This window comes from Gavialis gangeticus, unplaced genomic scaffold (assembly GCF_001723915.1).
Source record: "Gavialis gangeticus isolate Ggan-Ray unplaced genomic scaffold, GavGan_comp1, whole genome shotgun sequence".
NCBI classification, from domain to species: Eukaryota; Metazoa; Chordata; order Crocodylia; family Gavialidae; genus Gavialis; species Gavialis gangeticus.
The window spans coordinates 4,996,078-5,017,540 of NW_017729015.1; the positions used below are offsets into that span (position 1 = coordinate 4,996,078).

Here is a 21,463-nt window from a genome sequence, read left to right on the forward strand (position 1 = left end):
CCTGGGCAGTACTCCAAGAGGTACCCCCTCTCCAACTGAAGGCATCAAAGCAGGTGCACAAGCGCTGTGGGAGGTGTAGGGACTCTCCTCCCCCTATAGAGCACAGCCAGACCACCAATGGGGATTTAACCATATACCTTTTAATACTGGGAACATAACAGGCAAAAATCAGAGGGTATAGTGGACACTACAATGCCCCAAGGGGGCAGGATCCAATAAAGGTTAGATACTTACAATCATTGACAAAAAAACAGGGTTAACAAAATATAAAATACAAACAGCAGAACAAACAATGCAGGTTGGTGAAATATAAAAAAAGGCACAAAATGCAAAATGTGAAATAACAAGGAAATATAGGGCCTTGGTACCTGGAGGGGGAGAAAGGGGAGAAAATACAAAGGCCCCTTTCCACTGCAAGGAAATTTGCTCCTTGTTAGCTCGCTCACCCCAAGTCACCTCAGCTGTGACTTAAACCCAAATCTCCCATGTGGTAGGTAGGAACACTATCACACAACCACCACTAGGGCCACTGCTCCAGCCTACTAGGGGTCTTGACCTTCCCAGAGCTCCAGCCTCATGTTGAGCTGCCTGGCCTCTGATTGGAGGAGCTGGAAGCAGAGCTGGGAACCTCTCAGGTCGCTGGTCAGATCCTCCCTGAAGCTAGGGAGCGTCTCCTGCTGGCTGCAGCCTCTCCTCGGGGATCCTGGAGCCCAGGGCGGGGCCTCTCCTGCCGGCTGCACGCCACGCTGCTGAGGGTCCCACTGCAGCCTGCAGGTCCTGCTCTTTCAGGCTCTTCTGGGGCACTGCTCCTACCCCACTGGCTCAGCTCTTGCCAGCTCTGTGAAGCTCCTCACCTTCCTTGTTGTCCCTCACTGGCCTTTCCTGAGTCAGCCCATGCTGCCTCTTTTATCCCCCTCCAGGTGACCCAAGGGGCCAATCAGGGGACACGGGGGGTGAGTCTCCGGGGCCTGATTGGTGCAGAAAGGGAATCCTAAGTCCTCCAATCATCTTTTGCCCTTTCAAAACCCCTGGGCCAGGTCACTGCCAGCCAGCCCGTCACACTGGTAATGAGGATCCTATCAGGACATACCTTCACTTCATTTATCACCTGTACCAGCATGTAGGCTCCTCACACATGGCTCTACCAGTGTGACCTTCAACGTCCCCCACTACTCCTGCCCTGAGCTGCAGCCAGTCACAACTGTTCTGATGGAACAGATTTCCCCTGAAAAATGCAGATTTGGTGAAATTGAAATGTTTTACAGGAACATATCGATCTTGTCAACATTTTTCTGGGAAATCATCAAAACACTTCATTTCAATAAGGTCAAAGTGTTTCATTCCATTGATCATTTTGACTGTTATGTTGTATTAGAATTTATAGTCTGAAAAATCCAAACATTCAAATGCAGATGAAATGTTCTGATCAGGCTGACATGAAATATTTTGGGATCCCTTCAATTTGTGAAAAAGTTCAAAGATTAGCATTTTGTCCCAGTTTGGCATGAAACCACATTCTGAAATCTCAGTGTTCCCATGGGTAGAAATGCCATGTATCACTCAGCTCCATGCAGGATCTCTGCAGCTGAGACTGGTGGCCTTTTAGGAAGGCAGACAGCTGTCCTAGAGGGGAGTATGTCTGGTCTCACAGCTTTGTTTCTGCTAACACACACCGCATGCTTATTTCACATTTCTCTTACCCAAAATAATATAGGTTCATGCTCTTTCTGAATAAATGGGATTTAGAGCCTGACTTTTCTGCTTCTTGGGCAAGTGCCCTAGCCTTTCCTCATAGCACAAGCCTGGTGAGGAGCAATGCCTGTGAGGACTAGCTTCTTCCAACCCATCTTTCCTCAGTGGGTTTGGAGGGAGCTAGTCTTTTCTTACATCACTTTAGACATTGCTTACTTTCTCTGCACATTTTGGGTATGATAGCTTCTCTGCATCATGTTCTGGATATTGCAACAGTGGGTTTTACCCCTGTATTGGGGAGGGACCACAGGGCAGAGCCACAGGGCTAGGTCCCTTTAAGTTGAGGTCTTTTGAAGTCAGAAGGGGTGAAGAGATGCAGCTGGGGACAAGCTTCAGACCCACCCTTGCTGGAGACTGTGGGCTGGTAGAGGACCTCCTGTGCTGACCAGAAAGGGGGAAGGGTCTGGAGGCATACAAGTTGGTCCCTGGCCACCAGTGGGGAGAGAGGAAAGGCCTGGCACTGGAATAAGGATTGACCACCCTCATAAGGCAGAGGGGAGACAACCCAGAAGCAGCCAGGAGTGCCTGGGGCACACGGGGAATGGATCTGAAGAGGTGTGGGTCACAGTAGCAGTGGTTTTTTTTTCCATTGTTACATCTGTGGGCCCAAATGGGGTGAAATGTTATGTTTATTGGCCCAGAGTGGCAGGACAGTTCGTTAAAAATCTCTGTTGATAACAACCAGTACAACAGGTGTGGCTACAAGGGGTGATGGGGAGGCCATAGCAGGGTACTAAGACACTGCAGTAATTGACCCTCAGCAGGTTATGAGTATCTGCTTCAAGGCCTGGGACTTGCCAAGGCAGCAGAGGCCAAGAGCCCACAGACCTGGCCCAGTGGTTGATTCATTGGCCAACAGAGCCCCAGGTTCTGGCTTTGAGACCCAAAAGAGACAAACTTAGGACTGTTGGCCAGGGCAAGGAGGGACCATGCAAAATGTTGGATGGAAAACCCTGGGGTGGTCATCCACCAGTTGCACCCTGTACCAGTATGATAATGTCCCTTCACAGTGTTTTAGGTCTGGGGGTCTTGCCTCACAGTGGAGTGATATCTTCTCATGGTGTATGGACTGATTCGTGGTATGATGGGTGCAACAATTATCTGCTCAATTATTTGTATGCTGCATTTTTCTGATAACCGTTTCTTCTCACAGCTGTTTCCTCACAGTGATCCCCTCCCCTGTTCTGTGAGCTTTTCTCTTTGCAAGTCCTATGCTGTGATTTTTTTCCCCCAACCCTCACCATATTTCAACCTACACAATGTTGCCTTTTTCTAGTTGTTTTCACCTCGGACTGAGGTGACATGGGTGCTCTTGCTGAAGGTGGCACGAGAGGCTGGAATGCATTGTGCACTGACAGCTCTTTTGGTAACACCTGGAGTACCCCAGGATGAGACGATGCCCAGCATATTCCAAAAAGATTCATTTCTGGAGTGAGGGCACAAATGAAGCTCTGGCCCCTGACACGTCAGCACGTGGAGAGGGATCCCCAAGGTTCCCTGATTACATATGGGGAGGGGAAGTGTACCATGTTGATGGGGCATGATGGAGCCAGTACCTGTGGCTGCCTCTAGGAAAGCATGCAGGAGAGGGTTGGGAATAGCTGCCTGTTGTACACCTTCCTGAGCTACTGTTGCTTCTTTATCTCTTCAGAACAATGGCAGCTCCCCTTTCCCCGGCCTTCCTTGAAAGGCAGCGGGTGACACCTTCCTTAAATCTAAAGGGATGTGCGCATTTAGCGGTGATGGCAAAATCACCCTCTGAAACACCAGCTCCATTTACCCACCAGACAGAGATGGATGGCCCTGCCGGCTTTCCATTTTGTTACTTAGATCCATCACCCTCCCAGGAGGGGCGGGGAGCACTCGAGGAGGTGAGGGCAAAGGGGTGGGCGGATAGGAAGTGAACGAGACTGTGAGGCCTGGCCGCAGATTCAAATGAGGAGCATAGGAGTGTTAAATTAATGAGACTGATTAATTGGGAATTTCAGGGCACTCGTTAATCACCCACACACACTCAGCACTGCCTCGGTTTATGGATTGCATAAATTAGACGACACAATTTCATAACCCACGTTCAAGGAGATAAAGCTGCAGCCCTCATGGCTGCTGTCTGCAAGAACATGCCTGCAGCTGTGGTTGGATCAATCCTTGTCACTGCCCAGAAACTTCCTCTAGGCACTTAGCAGTGGGGGAGCCACCCTGGAAGGCTCAGCTCCCTGTCACTCAGCAGAGCAGCTCTCTGTGCATCTCTGGGGCAGGCCTTCTCATTGACTGACATGGGGACATTTCACTCTGCTTTGTCCTGAATGCATCCAAGAGCTACAGCTGAGGAAACATCGCTTCGGCCACACACACCAGTGGCAACACAGAACTGGAATTGTGCATAGCTCTGGTCACTGCATTTGAGAGAGAGGAATGGAGACTGGAAGAGGTGCAACAAAGGGCTGCAAGGAGGAGCAGGGGAGTGGAGAGCCTGTCTTAGTAGAGGAGACTGAACAAACTTGGCTTGTTAACCTAGCAAATGAAGGCTGAGAAGTAGGGCTGTGCAAACTTCAGATCATGATTCAGATTTGGAGATGATTTGAATGATTCAGAGGCTGACTCTAAGAATCTGAATCAAATCGCTGGAAGCTTTAAGCTTTCCAAATTGATTCGGAGCTTTCAAATCACTTCAGAAAAGATTTGGAGCCAATTCGGCCATACAGTATAATGGGGAATCAATGAAATATCTATAACTTTGTTGTCTTTTGGCTGATGTGGATGAAACTTGCAAGTTTCAAGGTGATAGGTGCTGGGGTTTCTGGGAAACTGCACCTCAAAGTCCTGAAAGCAAAATGCATGTCACGTGTGTGTGTGTTAAGCCACAGTGTGGTGAAAACTGCAAGGATGGTAGCCCCTGGTGAGGCCACAAAGCCTGCCAAGTTTCAAGGAGGTAGGTGCAGAGGTTTGGGGGAAACTGAACCTCAAGCTGCGGACAAGCAAAACTCGTGACATGGGTGACACTGTGTGCATTAAAGTGCAGCAGGATGAAAACTGCAGGCCTGCTAGCCCCTGCTGAGGCCACAAAGCCTGCCAGCTCTCAAGGAGATTGGTGCAGGGCTTCCGGGGCCCTGCACCTTTAGCTGCTGACAGGCAAAACTCGTGACATGGGTGCTTGTGCAACTGTGTCTGTCTTGGGGCATGGGGGGAGAGGGAATCAGGGTCGGGATGGGACTACTGCAGGCCTGGCTTCTAAGCTACTGTGCTACCAGTTACCAATCATTCGTGATTCACTCAGGGACCAGCTCAGTACACAGTAGCTAGCTAATGTAATGAGTTAACAAGCAAGGATTAACACCTACAAAACCACAGACTAAGGAGAGGAAAGAATCAGTACAGACAATCAACTGCCCCAAGACAGACACAGACAGTTGCACAAGCACCCATGTCATGAGTTTTGTCTGTCAGCAGCTAGAGTGCAGGGCCTCAGAACTTCCCTGCACCGATCTCCTTAACAGCTGGCAGGCTTTGTGGCCTCAGCAGGGGCGAGCAGGCCTGCAGTTTTCACCCTGCTGCACCTTAACACACACAGGGTCACCTATGTCACCAGTTTTGCCTGTTAGCAGCCAGAGGTGCGGCCCCAGAAGCCAGACTCCCCCTGTGCCTATCACCTTGAAACTTGGCAGACTTTGTGGCCTCAACAGGGGTGACCACCCCTGCTGTTTTCACCCCCCTGTGGTGTAACACTTACACGTGACATGAGTTTTGCTTTCAAGAATTTGGGGTGCAGTTTCCCTGAACCCCCCACACCTATCTCTTTGAAACTTGGCACACTTTGTGGCCTCCACAGGGGCTACCATCCCTGCAGTTTTCACCCACTGTGGCTTAACACACACACATAACATGAATTTTGCTTTCAAGAATTTGGGGTACAGTTTCGCCCGAACCTCTCCAGCTATCTTCTTGAAACTTGGCAGGCTTCATGATTTCAGTAGAGGCTACCACTCCTGAAAGTTTCATTGAAATCAGATGAAAAACAACAAAATTATAGATATTTCATTGATTCCCCATTATACCCAGATCTCTGAAGCAGCTCTGAAGCTTCGGAGCTGATTCAGCCGAATCGAAGTGGGAAACTAATACGGAGCTCTGAATCAGATCACTGGCATCTGAATCAGCCAGATCTGAAGCTGAATCGAATAGCTGCCTATTCGCACAGGCCTACTGAGAAGGATATGATTGTTCTCAATAACTATGTGGTGGGGGGGAGAGGGGGTAAGCTCAATCAGAGAGAATGGTTATTTAAGCTAAAGAACAGTGCTGGCATGAGATCAAATATATCTAAACTGGCTGTGAATACTTGTAGGTTGGAAATTAGGTGGAGCTTACTAATCACTGGGGCAGTGAGGTTCTTGACCAGCCTTCCACAGAGGTAGTGAGAGCAGCAGTCTAACTGCATCTAAGATATTGCTCGATCATTTTATGACAGGAGCTATATAACTTGGTTTTCTGTGAAAGCAATGGACTGGACTCAATGCAGGAGATCCCTTGCAGTCTTGTCATTTGTGTTTGCATGAATTGCTAGCTGGGTTCTTCTTGCTGAGGTATCAAGCCTGACTCTTTGTTATCCTGTCCTTTGTGCTGGCATTTTCCTCCATGCAAAGTTAGTGCAAAGCTCATCATGAAACACTGTCAAGTCAGAATGGTCATGTTTTGTACTTACATTATACTGGTGTAAATGATGTTTCAAGGCATAGTGCAAGGAAGAACTGGGCTCATTATTAGTGATGATGATGACACAAGACAGGAAAGAGAAAGGGCTGAGCTTGGTATTTCAGTTCTCACATTGTACCTACAGTGTTAGCTCTGGGACAGCGTTCACTGGAGCATGGACCCTGCCTATTTTCCCTCTGTGACAGATCCTGCATTCACCTGGAGATTGTTGCAAATACAGAAAATATTACCACTTAGACTTTACATAGATAGCACCGTGAGGCTTTTAGAACCTTCCTGGAAGCACGGTGCTATTCTGATGACTCCCCAGGCATCCAGAGCAGAAAGGGCCCATTAGAGTAAATGGAGACAAGAGTATAAAATATCATTAATTAGGGTGTGGCAGAGCACAGATTGTGCCTGTCCTTTAAGGGCTTAAGCAGGCTGCAGATCAGCCTGCAGGTGGAAGAAGACCCAATCAAGAGGGTCACATGGCACCCAGGAGGCTTCCTGACTTGTGTAGGGCTAGGCAGTCAGGGTATAAGACAGGCCCTGAGAGCAGAGCTGGGCAGTTCCAACTGGGGAGCTAAAGGGTAAGCATTTCCTGGCTGGAGATCAGCTGCTCCCAGAACACACGAAAGTCAGGAGTAGGAACTATGGGGATGGAGGAGGTTCTTGGTCCTGGGGAATGACCTAAAATTACACCCTGCTGGGGAGGATGGTGTGGTGGGGCTGCTATGGTGGGGCAGTCTCCAGGAAATGCCACACCTGTGCCTCCCTAGTGAAAGGCAAGTATGAGCTCTGGAAAGCCTCAACCTCTGCTGCCTTGTGGGTGACCCTGTGGAGGGGAAAGGCTAAGGGAGCACAATCTGACAGAAAAGTGCAGGGCCAAGGCCCATAGGAGTCCATAGGGGAATAAGACCCAGAAGCCCCAGTAAAGGGGTGGAGTATTGGCCCCAGTGAGAGTACAGAATGAGAGCCAGAGGCTGCGTAGGGTAGGGTTTGTGAGGGGGGCCTGAAGGACTTTGCATAGGCTGGCAGGAGTAGAGACCCAGTAGGGGCAGAGAGAGAGAGAGAGAGTGAGTCCAGTGAGGTCTGAGTAGCGGGCCCAGAAGGGGTCCATGAGCTTAGAAGGCAGACCTGTATGACAGAGGACTAGCTGCCAAGAACCTAACCATAAAATTTTGACTGGTCAATGCTGGGGCCAGGACCAAGATGGTCAAAGGACCTGAGCACCCACCGTGAGAGATGGCCAAAGCCAAAGGCTTGGAGTCTTGACTGGCCTAGAGGCAAGGCTAGGGCATGTGAGACCAAAGGTCCCAGAAGGGGCCACTGCCAAGAGGGAAAGGGGTCTAGGTGGGGTTGCAGCCCAGTATGAGGGCATAGGTTCGGCTCTCTGAGTAGGGGGGATTCAAGTCAGGATCTGAATGTTCAGTCTGGAATATAATGGGACCCAGTGTGGGTCCAGAGTCATATAGTGATGCCATCTGTGAGGCATGGGACATGGTGTAGGGATGATACAGAGCCATGTATAACACCCTTGGCATCAGAGCAATAAATGGGCAGCCTCCTGCCTATACACAGCTGTACTTTAGTTACAACAAAGGCATGGCAGATGAGTTAGGTGGATGGATTGCCCTAGACAGGTGTGTGGGCCAGTGATTGGACCGGCCCTAAAACAGCCCCATCACATAGGGATACCATATTTCCAGTTCCAAAAAAAGAGGACACCTACCAGGGGGACACGTCACTCCCAACTCATAGCCCCCTGGCCCTGCCAGTGCCCCTCACTCCCAACCTACAGTCCCTTGTCCCCCCTCCTGCCCCGTAGGCTATGCTGGTGCCCCTCAGGCCTAGCAGCCCCTGCCCCCACCAGCCCTGCTGGTGCCACTCACTCCCAACCCACAGCCCCCTGCCCCCCCGCCCTGCCAATGACCCTCACTCCCAACTTGCAGCTCCTCTCTCCCCTCAGCCCTGCTAGAGGGGGCCTCCAGCTGCCCCCACCCTGACCAAGCCAGAGCACAACAACTCCAATTCATGAGGGCAACAGCAGAGCAAGTCTGGCCCTGTCATAGGCTAGAGGGGGGAAGAGGGGGGGCCTGTGACACCCGCCACCCTGGGCTGGGAATTCCCTTCTGTGCCAGGCAGCCTGACCATGCCCCCACCCCCACAGCAGCATCCCCATGGGCTGTCCAGCCAGCATGAGCACTGGCCCAGCCATGGAGTTCCCTGCTACCCTCAAAGGGCCCTGCTGCCCATGTCCCCCACTGGAGGGGCAGGCACCTCCCCTGCCCTGCTGCTGCCCCAATGCCTGGGCAGCTTCCCTGTTACCAGATTTGCCTGTCACTTTGGTGTGTGCTCATTTATTAGGAGTATATTTCTGGGGTCTCTGTAATTCTATCAATGTGCTACTTCTGTTACTTGTGTTTCTATATGGAGCTCTATTTCTCCTTTCTGCAAGTCCTCACCCCCAATGGAGCTATCTCGCAGGACTCATTTTCAATGGGGCTGGGTTCCTCCAGACACCAAATCAGTCAAATGCGTACACACACACACACATTAATGTGACATGCCTGACCCAGCCGGGTTGATCAGCATGTATAGACTGACACCCTCATATGCGAGGAATCACTTCATTAGGGCAACAATAAAATGCAGTCAGACACAAGAACACCGGTGAAAAGAATCCCTCTGAATCAGGCTGGGTGTCCAGCTGACACCCTCGTGGGCCAGCATTCAGTTCATTACGGCATGTCTGAGCCAAACTGGGTCAATCAGCCTCTACAAGTTGATCCCCTTATGTGTCTCAAATTCAGCATGCCCCAATCTTTTGCCCTAACTGTCCTAGTAGTGGTAGCCTTTTGATGAGCAGACCCCACAGTATTTTTGGGCTTTACAGGGATCTTTGGCTTAGGTAAAAGAAGAAGCATTGTTACAAAGCAAGTGGCGAAGGGGAAGTAGAGAAGGAAAAATACACCCAGTTACCACCAGTTTGACTATAAAAGTTATTTATTGCTAAGTATATGAAATTTATGATGCTACTAGTAATAATACCCAAGCAAGGAAAAACAAACCAAAAAAAATTACTATATTACCCTGGTTCAATTGAGTATTTGGGGAAACTTAACTCAAGCTTAGCTAATAAAATTCAGGTTCTGAAAGCTATTCCTAGAGAGAAAAAGAGAAAGAGAGAGAGAGAGAAAGAGAGAGTGAGAGCTGGGATTTCAGCATTCCAAGGCACTCAGGTGTTTTGTTAACAGGCAAAGTTCCTAGCACGATTGTTGAAGGTTAAACGAGTGACGGAAAGAGATGATCTGTTTATCCCAGCTTCTTGAGAATAACAGCGGATGGTGTCAGAGAGATTTCTCCCTCTTGAAGCACATTTTTTGCTGCTGTATGGCCTTAGTCCAGCCTCTTCAAGGCATTCTTTGAATTGTGTAAATCAAGAGGGTCCCACGCCATAATTGATAGGGAAAATCCTGTTATATAAACAGTTTCAATTTAAATGAATTACCTTTTTTAGTGAGAAGGGGTTATCTTGTTTGGAACATCTCAAGAAACTGATTAACCACCAGGAAAAACATAAGCTTTAAGGAATAACCAGACACCTAGGAGCTGGCTTGAAATTATTATGAATATAGAAGATATATTGGAAGGGATACTATATTATTTCTTCTCAGATGGCCTAGCTATGCTTGCACTGTAAAGTCAGCATCAGTGTTTTGTATTTCACCTGTTGTGAATAAGTCTCAGCTTAACATGACTTTCAGATCTTACTGTAGTTTTTTAACATACTTAAGGGGATTGACTACAAGGGCTGTGCAAAACGGCACCGTTCCATTTTGCCTGGAGTTTCAACAGTTCAACGGAACAGTGTTTCATCTCAAATTCATTTTGAGTCGAAACAGCTGTTCTGTTCTGTTCCCTCAAAACAGAAGGATTGTGCCGGGGGTGGGAGGAAACCCAGCTGGGCTGCTTCCCCGACCCCTGTGCTAGATCATGCTGGGGGCAGGAGACAACCTAGCTGGGCTGCTTCCCCAGTCCCGGTGTGATCTAGCACGGGGTACAGGGAAGTAGCCCAGCTGGGCTGCCTCCCATCCCCAACGCGATCTAGTGTGGGGGGTCAGGAAGAAGCCCAGCTGGGCTGCCTCACCATCCCCTACCAGATCTTGTGCTGGGGATGGGAAGTCAGCCCAGCTGGACTCACTTCCCATCCCCAACCTATGGTCAAAATGTTTTGACTTTTGAAACATTTCGACCAGCCTCATTTTGTTTCAAGGTTTTTGCTTTGTTTCGATTTTTCTGTTTCAACCTTGAAATTGGTTGAAACAGTGTTGAAACAAAACAGCCAGCGAAATTTTGCACAACCCTATTGATTACTTGGAGTGTTCATAAACTTTGTGGGGAGGACTTCCACAAGTGATCCCAGGAAAAGTGTGACAGCATTTGTGGTCAGGGCTCCAACTGGCTGGATGTTGTGATGAACCCTTAACCATTGTTCAAATGTCACCCATACCCCCTCTGACTCAGTCTTTTGCCTCAGCATTCCCTAACCTGGCAACTGAGTTTTAGTCAATCGAGTTTAAATAGGCCTACCATACTGGGATCGGGGAATGTGTGGCCCGAGATGCCTATTAAACTTTTCTTCTGCTTAGTTCTGGTTAGGTGAGGTTGGTGGGGCGGGGGAGGAAAATGTCCTTTGTAAATCCAGCAAGCTGGGTGCCAGGGCTCCCTTGGGAGCACAGAGCTGACAGGCAACATCCCATAGCTCCACCCCTGTCTCCAATCACCCTGCCCCCCCCACTCCGCCAGCGGAGCAGAGCAAAATCCCAGACATTGGTTTCTATTTCAAAAAACTGCCTGAATGGAGACTAGAGGACTAAGAAAGAGAATATGTCCAGAAAAACCCAGATGTATGGTAACTCTATCTTAAGTCTTGGGGAGAGATAAGTGTGAGTGAAAAGGAAGGAAAGGAGGGCTCAGAGGGAGACACTGTCAGCAGGGTCATGCCCAACTAGAGCTCAGTGTGAGGCTTGTTTGTGAGTATGCACTGCCTCTAATGGCTTAGTTACATGAAGAATAAAGGCAAGTCCTCAGGACCATAACAGCAAAGAAAATATGGTCCTGTGCTAAGGGAACTAGCTCAGGAGATTTGGATTTAGTTGCTGCATATGACTTGGCAGCATGATGCATGCAAGTTACTTAACTGTTAGTGTCTCATCTGTAAAAGGGCAAAATGATGCTTCTTCTCTTCCTGTCTATTTAAATTGTAGGCTCTTCAGGGCAGAGACTGCCCCTCTTTATGCAGATGCACAGTCCTCAGTACCAGAGAGGCCCTTAGTTGCAACTACAGAACCAACAGTTCCTAATGCTGGTAATTACCCAATGTACATGTGCTATTAGAAGCAGGTTGGGGAGTCTAGCTGTTCACATGTTGTCACTGTTCAAAGCTCTCTGTACCTCCCAGGTCTCTGGTAGCACTGATAAGCCGGTCAGCATCCTAGAGAACTGGAAATCATTGTTGTAAATTATTTTTTTATTCCTGTAATGGATTTGAAAAATCAGCAAAAATTCCTTCTTTTCATCAGAGACATCACTCCCCATCAGAGACCAGCCAGGAGTGGGAAAATAACCTAATGCAAATATATGGGCAACTTCTATATGCACTGAAATAGAGCTCTGCTCTTCTATCCAGCTTCTCAGATTAGCTGCCCCTGCCCTCAGGTCTGATCCAGTCCCATGGAAGGCAGTCAGCCTTTCATTTGACTTTAGTAGGAGCTGGACTAAGTCCTTAATCTGACCTTGTCCCCAGTCCTTCAGTGATGATTCAGCTGCACATATCCAGTGGCAGGGAGCTGTATTAGAGAGGATTGCTGTCTTGCTCCTGCACTTTACTTGGCTGAGCAGGAGCCAAAGAGCATGGCACCAGGGGAGTCAGGGTGTCTGGGTCCTCCAAAGTAGCTGGTGTGTGAAGCGTAGCTGTGGACCACGGGCACAAAGAAGTGAAGCTTCCTGCGGAACCGCCTGCACCTCCCTCCATAATCTCAGAGCTCTGCAGAGTTCAGGAGATCTCCAGCCCAAACACTTTGCCAAAAGTAAAACCTCAGGAAAGTCTGACCCAAATCTCTTAGGAACCCACAGTGCACAGATCAGTGACTGGAAGTGGGTGGTTCTTATTAAAATATGGAGAATGCTGAGAAATTGAAAAGTGAATCAACTATTTGAAAGGAAGGAGCTGCCTGGCCAAGATGCAAACAGCCTTAACTCTGACCTCAAATAGATGCAGACCTCTGAGACTCCTGGTTTCAAAGACAGTCTTGAGAGCCTTACTCTTCATCAGTTTGTTTGGGCCACAGAAAAGGAGGCAATTCACAAATGTCTGACCAGGCACATTGCTCAGACAGGAGGTGATGATTCCTCCAACATCAGGAGAATTCCCACTGATGCCTGAAATGCCACACTAACTCGCCTCCTACGCACACACTGCTTCCCCGGCTAGGAGGTGAAATGATAGCACTTACATGAAGAGAGCAAAACCTAATGTAGTGATGAAGCATCACACTTAGCAGTGGAGACGTGTCGGTGTGGAACAAATTATAATTCCAATATTGTGCGATGCACATTTTTGACATTTCCCATACCAGCTGTGCAAGTGCATTATCTCCTCCTAATTTAAGGTAGAACTACAGTCTGCAAATCCTTAGGTGCAAAAGTTGGCAAAGAGAAAATGGGATGGTGGTGATGGCTTGTACATATTACATGTCCTTAGCCACAGGATGTAGATTTCTAAAGGGTGACTTCCCAAGGGTATTTTTTAATAGATTTGGTTGTCCCTTTTGTAATAATATACCCAGAAGCCTTGGCAAAGCTTTTTTTCTTCTTCTGCTTGTTTTTGAACCTTAGAAATATGACGATTGCCCCAGCTTTGCAGAACAACTCTTTTGGAGGTCATGGAGATATAGATTCTGGGGTCACCACTTTTAACAAAGATATTTCTCCTAAGAGTTTCTGAATTGTTTGAAATTAATGTATTAACAACAGCGACAAAAGTTTTAAATAGATTAGAAAAAAAAAATCACTTATTATTTTATCAGATTTGTCTTCCCTGGTACTTCTGTCATAGGTCTACTAGTACTCCAGTTGTCCATCGGCTCTAACAGCAGACACAGGGGCAACAAGATGTAAGGAAGCAATAAAGGACATGATCCTTATTGTGTTTTCTGTATAGGTCAGCTTTAAAGCTCTTTTAAACATCATAATTTACATGGTGTATTATGCAGGGAACAAAGAAGGGAAGTAATGAGGTGAGCGTCAATCCTGGGGCAGAGTTAAGGTTTTTTGGGAGACTCACTCCAAGTATTTCTGCCTGAAAAACAGGAGAGGAGGCTGTATTGTGAGGAGTAAGTTGGAAGGATTGTGGAGCTAGCTCTAGGAGCCTGATTTTCTTCTGCTTTGTACTTTGTGCTGTCATTTACATCAGTGCAAAGCAGGTGTAAAATGCTTCCCCATGAAAACGGTAACATTTTGTTCTGCTCTCAGTAATTGCGCAAGTTGTGGGGCAATGGAGAATTAGACCCTAGGAGCTCATAAAGCAGAAAAAGAGCAGAGCAAAGCAAAAACACATATTGTTGCAAATATGCAGTGCTGGTACTCTTTGCATGAAAGTCCACAGCAGTTGCAGCAATGAATCTCATCAAAAATGTTATGATAACATTAAATTATTAATAAAAGTTTGTGGTGTTAAAATTAATAGCAGCACTGAGAGCTGCAAACTGTCGTTCAGAATAAGCAGGGGACTCTTGTCTTGCACTAATAAGTAATAAGTGTCTAGAGATTATGGCTTCCTCTGTTCCCCACCCTGCCCCTAGTGTGTACCTGCTAGAGGTGCTAAAGGAGGGGGTGTTACTCCTCAGTTTTGGCAGTTGTTCAGTGAATAGTGAAAATATGCCATCAAGAGGAGTTTTTGTTGTTGTTGAAGTTTTTAAAATCAAGGATTTTGATAAATATGCCTTAGAAGTTAGGGCCTGACATGTCTCTGCAGTTTTTCCACATCAAGTGTGCACACCACTAGGGCTCTGCAGACTTGTGGGCAGCTGTAGAAGTGCTGGGGAGCATCAGGAAGCCCACATGCTGGCCTGTACCTGCAGACCAAATGCTGTGAACACTTCTTTGAAATTTCCTGAATTGCCTGGGTTGCAAAATGGAGCTTTTTGGTAATGAGCCATTATTTCTCTGAAATTTCTGGTACTTCCACTTTGGCTAGGACTGGTGATCTTCCTGGCTTTCTTATCACAGCCTTGGTCTGTGTGCATCTCATCCCTGTCAGTCGTGGCTGGAGCTGTGGGTGCCAAAGCCAAACAACAGTGGAAGTGGGACACTGGGCAGTGTCTGGAAACACTTCCCCTATGCTGAGTTTCCATGTTAGACCCAAACTGACTGCTCCATGTCCAGCCCCCATCAGGGAGCCCATCTGAACAGTGCTTAAGAAATGGAAAACAGACTCCTGAGCCTAGTAGTCCTAGGGCTACCAGACTACTATGGGCAAAGCCCACCAGTTTCCATAGCCAGCACTACACAAGGAAGCAATGTGAGCAGTGTCACATCCAGCCTGGGTGGCCAGGTAGCCAGGGATGATCCTGTCTTGAGCAGGGGGCTGGACTGGGTGGCCTTGTGAGACCCCATACAGCCCTACTTTCCTATGATCCTGCACCTGGGAGTGACCTTTTGGTACAAGCTCAGAGTAGGGTTTGAACCCACAGCTCAGGAGTGTGTGTTGAGGTGACTCACAGATGTCCCTTCAAGCACCCTGCTACTGCCTGATAATGAGACACCCCATGAACCTCCAGAGGCAATAAACCTTCAGCTGTCCAGCAAAGCAGTAGAGTCTCCTTCACTGGAGGCTTTCAAGAAGAGGCTGGACAGGCATCTGCTGGCCTTGGTTGAGAAACAGTGGATCCTGTCATTCATTGTCCAGGGCGTTGGGCTTGATGACCCTCAAGGATCCTTCCAACACTGTGATTAACAGCTTGGGTGTCAAAGTGCTTGGTGCTGGTATGTGGGAAATGTAGCCTGTTTTAGCTCAGAGACTTATTTAGCTTATTTTATACCCAAATCTCTGTCCTGACCAATTTCTTCTCACTATATGCATAAAAGGGAATGTACCGAGTAAGAAGCAAACTGATCTTATGAGATACAGTCTGGAGCGTCAAACTAATGTTATTGCAGTAACCCAAAGCAGGGGTTCACTGTGGTAGCAGTTGTACCTTCATGTATGGAGAGACCCAGATCCTCTGCCCCACTAAAGGGCTCTCAGTTTTGAACAGAGAGGAGGTAGGAGGGGAAACCCAGCAAATAGGTATAAAATAAGCTACTTAAATATGGCTCTGAATTCCTGTCCTCATCCCTGGAGGTGGGTCAGTGGAAAGGTGCTGTGTGCATGGCAGGAGGGAGAGCTGGGCTGCCCACACAGCAAGAGAGGGGCTGGGTTGCCCATGCTGCACCCATGCTGTGAAAGACTCAGGCTGTGCAAACAGCCAACAGATCTGTGCAGCTCACATTGAACACAGGATGAGCAGGTTTATTTTACAGGTGATTTGACTTTATTGGAAGAAGTGTTCAGGGCCCATTGTAAGTCTGGGAATGACATCAGGAGGTCGTCTAGTCCAACCCCCTGCTCAAGGCAGGATCACCTCTGTCCAAATCATCCTAGATGGTATTTGTTTAACCTCTTCTTAAACTTCACAGCCACCTAGCACCATCCCCAAAACATGAGGGGGAAAAAAGCTTAACTTACCACAGGTACAGCTGGATGAAGGCACTGCCAATGTCCCACTACTACAGACAAAAGCAGCTGGTAAACAGCTGTAGTTTGCCCTATAAACTCCATCTGACATCACTACCTGTGGATATTTGTTCTCCGAGCATTGCTGCCTGGGAAATTGTGCCATGTATTCTCTGTGAAGTGGTCAGTGACCATGTCAGGTAGACCTGACCAAACCAAAATTGGGTTTTCATTGAAAAAGCTTGGGCCCAAACACCAGCAAGGTTTGGTTCCTTTGGGCCCAAACACCAACATTTTCAGTTAAAAAATATTCACTTTTTAGGTTGAAACATGAAACGGCTATCTATTTTTTGTCAAATAGATATAGCAAATATGGATTTTTCACAAAAAAAAAAGAATCAGTTTTGATGAAATCCATTTTTTTTTCACCAAAGGAAGCAAAGACCTGTTGTCTGCCCCTGCTGCCAAATGCCCTGGCACCGGATTCTGAAGTGCAGTCACCACCCCTTATTCTTGGTGCTCGTGGCAGTGTTTACAGGCATCTGGGACTTGAAATGAAGCTGGGGGTGTCAAGAGATGCACACTGCATTAAAGGGACTTCTTGCTCATACAACTATCCATCCTGCCAATCCTTGTGCCCTTAAGGCCTGGAAACCTCTCTACTTCTATAGCAGGGCCAGAGGGGAACCTTCCTGCAGGTTTCAAATGTGAGCATTTGCTGTGGCTCCATCCAAAGGCACAGCAGCTGCAGAAGAGGTTAAATCTCTCTATTGAATAATCTATCCTGCTGTTTTGCAAGCAGGGGTATCTGTATTGATTGTGCCATGCTTTCGTCTGGTCACTCCTGGAAGGGAGCCCAAAACCCCATACTGCTACCTCTATTAAATTTCAGCTTAGCATCTTGCAAGTCTGCTATCAGGAAGGTGCAGGCACTGGGCAAGGAGGATTAGAGCTGCATCTTATCCTTCCCCCGGTGACAGCCCGAAGCCATGTCTTGCCAGGGGAGGCCTGCTGCCTACCAAGCAGAGATCTAAAAGCTCAGGGAGATCAAACATGGAAAGCCCCAAAGCATGTTAATGGGCTTACCAGGAGGAGATAGCCAGGAGTAGAGCCCTGGCGGGCTTCCGTTGTGCGTGGTGGGTGTCAATCAGCTTATCTCTCTGATAGGACTGCCTAGCATGATACAGCCAAGCTGGGGAGAAGGCACCACCTCTGCCCCTCAGAGCCAAGTACCAGGCCTGGCCAGGCACTCACCTGGGATATTAGTGCTGAGTGCTTCCTGAGAGGTGCTTAACTCTCCATGACATCAGGGTGTTGGGGGTCCTGGTGGCCTCCTAAAATCATACTCTGACTCTTTAAGTTCTGCGTTTTCATGCTCTTTATCTTATGACTTATACCTGAGGTGCTTCCAGCACTGAGCAAGCCTTTCAACACCTGGGCATGCGGGTGCTGCTTGTTCAAGTGATCTAGAGCTGGGGAGGGGCCTTGATAATGTCTAACCTGTGGCAAATTTTAGAGCGACAGGTTCTGACAATAGCATAATTAAAGAGGGACAAGCAGAGCACCAGTGCCTGCATGCCGGCTTAGCGGGGAGTGCCAGAATAACTGCCCCCACTGCCAGCCAGTGACACAGCTGCCCTGTTACACCTCTGGGTCTCCTGGTCCCTGCCTAACCACTCAGCTACTGAGCTAAACGTGAGAGGGCTGTCCCTCAGTCGTGGGGCTTGGCCTGGTAGAGATGCACATCCAAAGATGCGTGCATGGAGCCGCATTCCTGCTCAGCTAGCTCAGTAGATGCGTGGAGGCTCACCCATGCACACTGCCCTGGGAGTAGGATCACAGCCCAAAATAGCAGATACATGGCTGGGTAACTGCCTTGCCTGGGTCACTGACTGGCTACTGCCTGAGCTAAAGGACCCATTAAGCCTGGGCAGGCTCATCAGCTTCTGCATGCACCATTAGCAAGGCACAGGGAGCTGCAGCAAATGGGATATAGGTTGACTAATAAACCCAACACAGTTTCAGCTTTAGCTTCTCTCAAACTGATCTCAAAACAGGTTCATAATTTTGTCAGGGACTCTCCAGTCAGGAAGTGATGCCAGGGAGCAAATGGCCTCATTGCCTGTTCCAAGCACCTGCAGCTTCGCTGGACTTCACAGGGTGCTCCCTACCTCTGAAGCTTTGTGGGTTTGCTTTGGGCATGATACCCCAGGAGGCAAGAAAAACTTCTACTGGGAATAGTCCCTATTGAGAGCAACCACCTAACTCTGCTTGCCTTCCCCTGTTCCTTTGTTGTAGGACCGAGACTTCATCATGACCTTCAATACCTCGCTGCACCGCTCATGGTGGATGGAGAATGGGCCCGGCTGTCTGGTGACACCAGTAATGAACTCAAACTTGGCCCCAGAGGACCATCACGTCATCACAGTCACTGGCTGCCTGCTTGATTACCAATACATAGAGGTAGTGAGCAGCGCCATGCAGATATTCCTGGCGGTAAGGGGAGCCAGCACTCGATCTTGTCTTCTTCTGCAGTGGTTCTTGAGGGCGTTGGAATGAAGGTAGCAGGGACACAGGCCTGAGTTTCCTCTCTCTTGCATAAGCTTGCTCCACTGGCATTATTGCTGATCTCCAGTGAAAAAAAACTGGGCCTCCAGGGCACAAATCCAAAGTAATCACAGTCGAGTAAGTAGACCCAATACTTCATATTGCAAAATTCAGAAAAAGAGCTGAATCCGACCTTCCCCAAATGTCAGTGGAGGCATCTTTTCTCCCAAGAGCTGATGCTGTCTTCCTGTTTCCAGCCCAGCTATGTGCTTCTAAGGGGGTTGTAATTCTTTTCCAGTTGGCACGTCTACACATGCAGTGGACTGCACAGTTGTTACTATGCAGTCATTTAGTACTTGCTTAAGCAAGTATTAAATGGCTGCACAGTCCCAACACCACACGGCTATTTTTAGAAGCTACTGCACAGTAGCATCGGCATCATGGTTCATGCCTGGCCATGCTACATAGCCGTATCTCGTCGCTACGGTGGTATAGCGTATCGTGTAGACACACCCAGTGAGTTAACTAATAAACCTAACACAGTTTCAGCTTTAGTTCCTCTCACCAAACTGATCTCAAAACAGGTTCATAACTTGGAAGAATATACTTGGAATTACTCGAAGACACAGATACACACACATTTTTAATCCTTTTGCAGATTTTTTTGAAAATGTTTTTGCAGAAAAAAAAGAGAAAATGTCTCCATTTTCCCAGCTGAAACATGTCTTTCAAGGGCACACTGGAGCATCCTATACTTTGAAGTCTGTGTCATGGGCAAAAAACACTTGAAGATCTGAAATGCTATTGAGCCATTAGAACTTGTGACGTCTTTTCAATTTATTCATGGTATCAAACACCCTGGCCTTGAGCTCTTGGGACTGTGATATTCTCCTGGAGGAGCAGGAGAGGAGGGGGTAGCAAGTGGTGCTGGTCTTTTGGAAACACTAAAAGAGCAATCCTGGGAATTATCATCATAGTATCTTAAATTTGTTTTCAGCCCCTAGTTAGAAAGTGTAATGAATAATAATAAGGGGAAGGAATTTATTTAAAAATACAGTGAAATTTACCGTTATAGAAAAGGTCAGCACAAAGCATATCCCCTGCTTAATTCTCTCCACGCACTGACTCTCACCTTTCATGGTAATGGAGCCATGAGTATTAAGCTGAATACGTGTATAAAACAGCAACTTGATGACTTCCCTTTGGTTCAAATTGTAAAATTAGTGGATGAAGGCATGTAGCAAAGGTGCTAATACATCAGGGTGAGCCAAGCTGGCATATTTCAGCTGGTGACTTCCCAGTGTGTTATCACACATTTACGCCTCAATACTACACGTGAGATGTTTATAATCTAATGTGTCATATCAGCTCATCTCTGGGCTGGTGGTACTAGAGGTGTGAACAGCGCAGAGGAACAGAGCAGATGGACCCGGTGCCCAAAATCCCCCTGGAAATGTGATATTTTGTGCGTGTGAAATGTTGACTTAAAACTCAGAGTGTTTGCAATGTGAGCCAATAAAAGATCCAGGTGACACATTCCCAATGCAGTTGGGATCAAGGGCACTGCTCTTATCTCCCTGTCTGGCAACTTCCTGCTGCAGACGGTGCTAGTGAGTTGTCAAAAGGCAAAAAGTTGCCAGGAGTTTAAACAGTTGTGAACATGTCATTGCCTGGACTGGAAACAGAAATAATTGCCTTGAATAAGAGCAACAAGATCCCTTCTCAGAGATGTCTGAGGGGAGAGATGTGGGATAACGCTTTTAGTGTCCGTTTTGGGTTGTGCATACACAGCCTTTCCCACCAGTCAAAATAATCACCACCTAATGCAGCCAACACAGTGACCGGCTTTTTAAAAGAGAGGTTATATGTTTTAAGCACTGATTAAAGACACTGGCCTAAAAACAGAGGAGGTAGAAGGAGCTAGGAGCTGCACCAACTCAGGACCCCTGGGTTACCAAGCAGCCATTAGCCAGAGTGGATTTGGGCTTGATCCTAACAGCCAGTCTAGATAACGTTTCCTCACCTTGGCAGTGATTTTGTTGGATTTGGGTACAGCCAGGACATGGAGAGAGTGAGGGGGAGGGAGGTGGGGTGTAGGTAGGGCTTCCTTGACACTGGCCTCCACAGTTTTGTGTGCCTGTGGTAATAGGATTGGGGGCTTCAATGGCAGGCTGGCTGTCCTGCTGGATCACATGGCTATCTTCTGCTTCATCCCCCAAACAGCCCTGGGACTGAAGCCCATTTCATGGGATGGCCTTTGTGTCCCATAGGCAACAATGGCATCTTCTGTGTCATTGCTAAATGGCCTTCCACTCTCAAACCACTCCCAGCAGAATCAGCCACACCAGCCCAAAGCACCCCAGCTGTACCAGGGTGAGAGAGGGAGCAAGTGGGGAGCTGTTAGCATGGGATGGCACAGCCCTCACATTGAAGGGAGGGGTGTAAAAAGCCCCTGCTTCCATCAGCTTTATGCAGCTGCAGGTATTTCTCTTGGAGCAACTCCTGGGGGCTTAGTCCTGGTCTCCAGCACACACCTCCCACTTAGAGCTGGCTAGGATATTTCCACTGAAACCCACTCCTGCATTCACCAAGGCAAGTTCACGGAGCCCCTGACCCCACAATCGATCAACCATACACGCCTCCATTAGGTTCATTCCCACAGTAAGTGTAGGATCAGCCCGTACCATGAGT

General features: G+C 48.0%; 1 protein-coding gene across 2 annotated transcripts in view; it reads left to right on the forward strand.

Moving 5' to 3' along the window:
* Positions 1 to 21,463, forward strand: part of NKAIN1 (Sodium/potassium transporting ATPase interacting 1) — a 261,338-nt gene that overhangs the window by 186,949 nt on the left and 52,926 nt on the right. The window contains exon 4 of one of the 2 annotated variants that reach the window (XM_019512133.1): positions 18,524 to 18,721. In XM_019512133.1, coding sequence (XP_019367678.1) covers positions 18,524 to 18,721 — 198 coding nt within the window. The remainder of the gene's footprint in view (positions 1 to 18,523; positions 18,722 to 21,463) is intronic. The other variant, XM_019512134.1, reaches the window with a different exon arrangement.